The following is a 7,972-nucleotide window of genomic DNA, read 5'->3' as shown; positions in this document are numbered from 1 at the left end:
AAAAATACATCTGTCCCCAATAATGATGATTAGCCCCCCCTCTATAATAATCTATCACCCCCATAAAAATACATCTGCCCCCAATAATGATTACCCCCCCAAATAATCTGCCCCTCATCCCTATAAAAATGCCCCCCCAAATGATAGTTTGTCTGCCCTTCTCCCCCTCTATAATAATGTATCACCCCCATAAATTATATATCTGCCTCCCATAATAATTTATCTGGGGCGGGGTACAATGAGAGCCCCCCCCCCACTTGTACAATGGGGTAGGTACTGACCTGGATCTGCCCCCTGATCTTGTTAAGTGATCCGGGCATGACATCGGCCACGTTCAGGCAGTTCATGGGGTCGGCCGGTCGGGTCGTTCAGGGCGGGAAACTTCAGAATGATCGGAGCAGCAGGAAATCTCCGCACAAATCCTCCGCTTCAAACAGCTGTGCGCGTTCCGGCACAAAACCCAACCAATCAGGGACGGACCGGTCTACCAATCAGCGAAGGCAGAGGGAGTTAATACCCCCTACCCGGAGAGAGGGGGGCATGCCCAGGTGTGATTGACACGTGTCTTGACAGCGGTGTCTCGGTTCCTAAGACCATCGGAAATATGTGTTTTTGATGGTCTTAGGCGACCCCTGTGAAAGGGTCGTTCAACCCCCAAAGGGGTCGCGACCCACAGGTTGAGAACCGCTGCTATAAACTATTGTTTAATAGACTGCTGCTATATAAATATGGCAGCTAAAATGTTCAGGAGGTTTAGTCCATTCATTGATTGCTTTTCAGTGTCTCTTTTCAATATGCAGGAGCGGACAAATCCTGTTACCATCAAGGCATCCAGTGTCACCTTTTGTATTGCACATTTCATCATCTTTGTGCTAGAAACAAATGCTTTGAACTGTATTATGATAATCATTGTGATGTAATTCATGTTCTGCCAAGCGATTTAATCAGTTTGTAAAGGAAAGTGTTTTTAGGTATATTCAGGTGTTATGGTTACCGTACCATTGCTTGCCCTTCTCTTATTCCAGCCAAAATTAAATTCTCAAAAGCTGAAAAGCTTTACAAATTTTAAATCTAAAATGATTTTGAGAACAGCACTGCATTTGTTGTGCAAAAATAACTGCAGTAAACGGATCTGTTACTATGAGTTACTGGCCCTTGCATGATTGTATGCATCAGAATTGCCCTGTACTGTTACGTGACATACTGTATGTTATGTAAGGGAAACACAGCAAACCTTTTTCTGCTGTTATATTTGTATGCAAAAAAATGTCCTCATCTGTTTTTGAAGCAATTATTCTTCTAATAAATTAGTGTCATGAACACATAAGTAAAAAATACTTAATGGAATTTCACTTCATGAAATGCTTAATTATTTGTATAACTAATGAGATAGCAGGCTGTATTTATTAACACAAATAAAATATGCCTGCATCCTTATTAAATTAAAAAAAGCAGATGTTGGAACAGGTGTCCTACGTAAGAACATAATGTGCCACCACAGTGGGTGCTCTGGATGGCACAACAGCATGTAAAGGGCAGGTTTAAAGGTTTTGTCATGGCTAAATGAATGAGGCTGAAGGAAGGAGATGTCATTTTGAGTTTACAGAATGTATACTCTGAGAGTGACGTTAAAAGTTACAGCTTCAATACCCAAACGGGCTTATTATTTAAGAGAGTGTAACAGCTATAAAGTGCATAGTGTGTAAACTCAAACTGTAGCCCCTCTTATACTGGTTTGACTTCATAATACAAAGTCCAGCACAGTGGCTAAGTGATTAGCATTCCTACCTAGCAGTATTGGGGTCTTTGGTTTGAATCCCAATCACGGCACTGCCTGCACAGAGTTTGCATGTTCTCCCTGTGCCTGTGTAGGTTTCCTCCCACACTCCAAAGACATGCTGGCAAGTTCATTGGCTCCTGTCCAAATTGGCCCTAGTATGTGTATGAATAGACTTGTAAGCATCTTGAGGGCAGGGACTGAATTGAATGTACAATATATACTCTATGTAAAACACTGTGGCGTTATATACATACATATACAAAGAAAAGACCCAATGGTTGCTGTGATTTTCTGTACTTTGCTGTTGGCTTATTAAACTGTTTATTGAATAAGACAATAAGTGGCTACCTAGCAGGAACAAGTGCAATGAAGTGCAAGCAATCAGCCTCTGAGTGTAACCAATGATTTACTTTTATGAATTACTGCATTTACTCTTTTTTACATCCAAATGTAATATACCATATAGGATTGCCTACAGGTTTCTTATACCAAGTTAGTTTCAATTTATCCCTATTGACCATAATCAACCAATTCATAATTAACCAAATCAACTTGATTTTACACTAAGCAGCAATAGTATTATGGTTTCACATCAGATTCCATAAAGCTACAAAGATAAGAATGAAAAAGCATAGTCCCACTGATTGGCCTTAAAGATGCTTCAAGAATGGACAAGAACTGAAATCATGGCATTGTGTTTCCTCATTGGGGTGCCTGAAATATATAGAATGGCAGTGCTGAAACCAGCCTGAACATATGCATTTATTAGTGGACTTCATTTTCGTGCAGCCCTGCCGCCCTGTAGCAGTAGTTTTGCTATAGGGCGGTTGGGAAGCAGATCATTTAGGGGTTAGGTTCAGTATTCTAGAGGAGAAATATTAAGGTGTGATAGTAAAATGGAGGTGAAAATGTTATTACCGGAAATTAAATTTCACTAGTACCAACCTAAAATAGATATATCAGTTTTTGTGTGGTGGTAATCTTCAACACCTAGAGATAAATTTGATCTACATATTTGTAAACTGAAATTAAAATTCTTCATTAAAATTTGAAATTCTTAATTTCACTTACTTTTTATTTGCAGAGCTTCTGTTTGGCTTTGGGAATTTTGAGGTTCATAAAACCAATCTGCAAGTATAGCTGCAGAAACAGTGTTCAAAAATAAAAGCTATGCAGTTGCTACAATCATCTATTCACAGTAATGCACTAAAATAAGCAATCAGGGTACCCAGGAGCCATCACAAAACAAAATGTTTCTTTCTTTCCATTAACAGACCCTGTGGCTGCTACGGTGCATACTGTTTTGAAAGAGCCCAGAGTTGTATACTAGAATGGTCCTTTTCTTTTTATGTTTGTCACAGATGAAGTTTCTAATCTTTAAAAATTAAAAGAAAGTGTGCCACAGAACATACTACAAAAAAGTTAACAGTAAATGGTCACAGCAAAATTTCAGGGAGATATAAAAGCAGCATATAATCCAGTTATGGATTCATTAAAAATTAAATGAATTTATTAGTGTACCTCCCTGCCCAGCACTACTAAGAATGGGAGGTGATGAGCCATCATTAAGACTCAATCAGGCTCTATTGTGTTGTACAGAGCTGTCCATCTAACACTAGAAACTTTCTGACAGAGGAAGAAAGCAGCATGATGATCTCATCAGTGTACTTCTGCAATACCATTGTCCACAGGATGGCGGCTCTCTTAGAATAGATTGCATCACTTAACTGTTGTATGTATAGTCCACATTGAGGCAACAGAGCGGGCAAGGATTGGTTGTGCTGTCCTGAAGGGTGACAAATTTTAAAATCCTATATTTGATGAGAAAATTTACATATGTGTCTTTCAACCACACAGTCCAGTGTTTTCCAGGAGTTCAGGTTTAAATTCTCAAGAAAATAGACCTACTGTACTAGATACTGACATAACACAGCATAAAATGAAATGACAAAACACCAAACAGGTGGGGGAAAACATGTATGAGCTAAATTAGTTCTAGATAAGAGCATTTAAATCTAATTTTAAGTGTTATCAATTAAATGAATTAGCTCTTTATTTTAAGGTTTTTAGTTTATTCCCATTTTTGAACATTCAGTGCTGCCAACAGAAAACATATTTTGAAGTATTCAATTGCACTTTTAAAGCATCCTTGATAACCTGCGACCTTGAAAAACTCGTAGTGACACTCAAGGTATGAGATGTATGGCACTTCTTTGCCGGAACTCAGAAGAGGGGTGTACGTGTCAGAACACACTGATCCAGAAGTTAGGGAGGCTGCTTGACAAACCCAATGCTTGTAAATGTGTGTATGGCCTCAGCCAGCACTGCTCCACTGGCCATGGCTTTTGATGTGTTTTGCACCCCCGGGGCTTAGTCATAGAGATGGTACCTCTATGTTTAAGCCCCGGTGGTTGGGTCGGGTCAGTTGGGTGGCATTCCTAACTTCTTACATCCTTAATAACCTGTAGAATAAGCCCATTCCAGTTGACATCTCAAACTGGTCAAGGAAAAATACCTTTTGCAACCCACATTACAAAGTGACTAGCAACATAGCTGCTAATAACACTGACCACCATATCAGCCAGTTTTATTGTACAATATTATTTTATTCTATTTGTGGTTTTTTTTGTCAATAAAAAAAAGAAAAAAATAATGAAAGAAGAATATTATTCATCAGGTTACAGTCTACTTCATGCTACACCAAAGTGTCCTTCTTCTATATTTTCCAAGACTCTGATACTACAACCAGAGTGGAGAGGTACTGGGTGCTTTCTAAAAGTGTTTGAAGAAATGAGAGATTAAACCTGTTAACCTCTTTATTGTATGAAAAGGAACATCTTAATCAACTTGTCAACCGATGATCCTGCTCGTGTCAGTCTGCAGTCCAAGATTGGTGCTTTAAAAGTCTCTTGTTTCTCATGCAGTCCATTCCCTACTTCCCCCCAACAAGAGAAAAAGAAAAAAAGGAAGAACATTTCCACTACTTGCCATTCACAGCTACACACTACAGCAGGAAGTGTCCTGAGTAAGATTAAAAATGCATTTCACCGTGGTAGCATAGAATATTATTCCAAAGGTTATCTGCCCTTGAACCAGCAAGGAAATTCTTTTTGAAGTTCTCCGCAGCGGCATCATCTCTCATTCCCATCCAAGGTCTTTGGATACGATGACATCTCATAGCTCTAGCTTGTGTGTGGCATATTTTGATAATATCCTCACAAGAGGAAGAGGGAACTTAGATATCAAAAACCACTGACTCCCGCAGCCCGCTGATACTCTGCTGTTGGAGAGATGATTTTGTTGATCTCTATGAGTTGTTGTAGATGTTAAATTTCTGTAAAATTGTCATATTAATGTGTTCGAAAATCCACTGCTGCGTTTCAGACAGCGGGTCACATCTGTTCATGAAGAGTTTTTTTTCAGCTGGGTTGCAGTCGACACAACTGTTGCTAACAGGATGAAACAAAGTCTTGTCCTGAGGGAAGAAAAAAAAATCTAGTTTAGATGTTTTGTTTGTCAAGAAAAATAGAACATTACATTTCATGCTGTAGTTGGGAGACTCTTATCTTTGAACTATTAAAGAGGCAGTAAAGCCACGGTATAAATAGTGTTTGTAATGTGTTTCTAGAAATGTTGCTTAAAAAGAATCTGCCATAGATCTAATCAGGGGATTTAAAGTGATTAAAAGAAAACAGTTACAAGGAGAATATGAAACACAGTTTTACAAAATGAAATAAACATGCATTACTCCTGTCAGATCCAGTTTCATGCTCCCCGACTGTGCATAGTCAATTAACAGCCACTAGTAGACGCAAAGAAACAAAGAAAATATGGGTCATGTCATCACACAACTGTTCTCACATTATGTAGGTACAGTGACCTGTTAACTGTTGCTATTTTGGGCAGTGGTGGTCTAAGGCCAAAAGACAACATTGTCTAGGACAGTGGTTCTCAACCTGTGGGTCACGGCCCCTTTGGGGGTCAAACGACCCTTTCACAGGGGTCGCCTAAGACCATCGGAAAACACATATTTCCGATGTGTAAAGAGCAGCTACTGTGTAGAAAGCAGCTGCTGTGTTGAAACCAGCTACTGTGTTGAAAGCAGCTACTGTGTAGAAAGCAGCTACTGTGTTGAAAGCAGCTACTGTGTGGAAAGCAGCTACTGTGTAGAAACCAGCAGTATTGGAGGTAAAACGACACTTCATGAATTATAATTACTGGGTAAATAATTTTATGGTTGGGGGTCACCAAAACAAGAGGAACTATATTAAAGGGTCGTGGCATTAGGAAGGTTGAGAACCACTGGTCTAGGGCCAGATTTTCTACTAGACAACATAGGCTTTGGCCAAGGGCACCATTGGCAATGTGTGTACCACCAAGCTCAGGGTTAGCGGGTGCCTTACAGACATGTGCATTTAATTTCAAAACAAACTGATTTTCGGATGAAATTTTGATTTTCAGAGATTCTGTTGTACTGTATACAAATCTTCGAAAGGACATAATAATTATTTTCGGATGAAATTTTGATTTTCAGAGATTCTGATGTACTGTATACACATCTTTGAAAGGACATAATAATGAATGTTAACAAAAAAAGTTATAACAAAAATAACAAATGCATTTGTTTATTTTGTTTAATTTGGATGATGTCACATGATGCGATAGTAGTTCGGGCCCATGAGGAACTGAATTCAATTTTCAAATTCATTAGATAATTTGTATTCAAGTAAAGTTGTGAATTAAAATGAATTTATTATTACCACAGTGGGGTTTATTTACTAAAGCTGGAGAGTGCAAAATCAGGCTCACGAACCAATCTGCTTCCAGGTTTTAGGCTTGGTTCACATACATTTTGCATTTGATGCTTTCTCCAGTGCTTTCTTCATTTTTTTTGTTTTTGCGTTTTTCTGCATGTGGCTTTGATGCATTTTTTACTCGTTTTTACCACATTTTGAGTTTTGTTCAGCTCTTTTCTTTGTTAAAGTGGAATTTGTTTTGTTGCTGGATATAATAAAAATGCAAATTGCAAAACGCGGCAAAAACGCACTACCATGCATTTCAGCAGTTTCTTCATTGAACTCTATTGTAGCAAAGATGCTGCTTTTTGCTTTTAAAACAGTCACTGACCCTTTCCAAAAAACGCAGCAGCTCATAAAGGCATATATGTGAACATGTTCCATAAGAAACCGTGTTAAATGGACTGTAGTGCGTTTCTGCAAAATGCATTGGTGTGAACGGAGCCTAATTGCTAAAGCTTAATTGAACAAGCTGAAGTTGGAGGATGATTGCTTTCTATGCAGAAGTGAGCCTGATTTTGTACTCTCCAGTAAATACTGTAAACCCTACTCAGTATTTCTACTGCTGAATCTGAAAATAGTGAATATTTTCGATATATATGAATAAGGAATTCACCTAAAATAACGAAACTGAAAACTAATATATAGCAATCTTTCAAAAAAAAAAAGCTAATTTTTTTTAATCCACCCGGACCAACGACTATATAAAACTAATGATGAAGAAATAAAACCAATTCTGAAAATGAATAGGTTCAACAAAACAAATATGGCGAAAGGAAATTCTTTAATAGACGAATGCGTATGAAATGAAATGAAATTTCTGGCATGCACTTGTCTAGTGTCTTGTGATGTTCTGCATTCTAGCACTGAGTACTGTTTGTGTGGGCATCATGTTGTGCCATTTTGTATCATAAAAATGCATTTTAAGAAGACATCCTATTTTTTTCCATATGGCTGATTCACAGTTTAATATGAAAGTGAAACCTCATAGTAGAAAGTTTCTGCAGAAGGACCTTCATGGTAGAATCAATAAAGCTGAACATTGGCCACAAAGAATATTTGGACATGTGCACTGTAAAAATAAACTAACACCAATAAAGTGTGTGCCATGTGTGCAGGCTACAGTTCTTTGTAGAACTTTTACTTTTATTAATCCCATACAGTAAAGTGCTGAAAACCTAGTGCTGAGACTCACAGTTCTGGTTGGTGTATCCTGATCATAGCAGGTCATTTGTTTGGTATCTTGTCCATTGTGAAAACATCTTGTATTCTTTTCAAATTATGCAAGGTGTTCTGTAAATTGAGGTCGTGTGGATGACCATCATGACCTTCCTACATCTTATCACAAAATGCATAACTTTTCTACAATGGTTGAGGTAGAGAGCAAGTGACCCGC

At 38.3% G+C, this 7,972-nt stretch overlaps 1 protein-coding gene across 1 annotated transcript in view; it reads right to left on the bottom strand.

The window, feature by feature from the left end:
• Nucleotides 1-4,365: 4,365 nt before the first annotated feature.
• The window catches only part of GALNTL6 (polypeptide N-acetylgalactosaminyltransferase like 6), a 1,522,699-nt gene continuing 1,519,092 nt past the window's right edge, over nt 4,366-7,972 (bottom strand). The window contains exon 12 of the mRNA XM_089684035.1: nt 4,366-5,255. Coding sequence (XP_089540161.1) covers nt 5,088-5,255 — 168 coding nt within the window. The 3' untranslated portion in view covers nt 4,366-5,087. The remainder of the gene's footprint in view (nt 5,256-7,972) is intronic.

This window comes from Staurois parvus, unplaced genomic scaffold (genome assembly GCF_062004578.1).
Source record: "Staurois parvus isolate SC_StPar_1 unplaced genomic scaffold, SC_StPar_1.0 ptg000334l, whole genome shotgun sequence".
NCBI classification, from domain to species: Eukaryota; Metazoa; Chordata; class Amphibia; order Anura; family Ranidae; genus Staurois; species Staurois parvus.
This window is presented reverse-complemented; position numbering and strand designations above follow the sequence as displayed.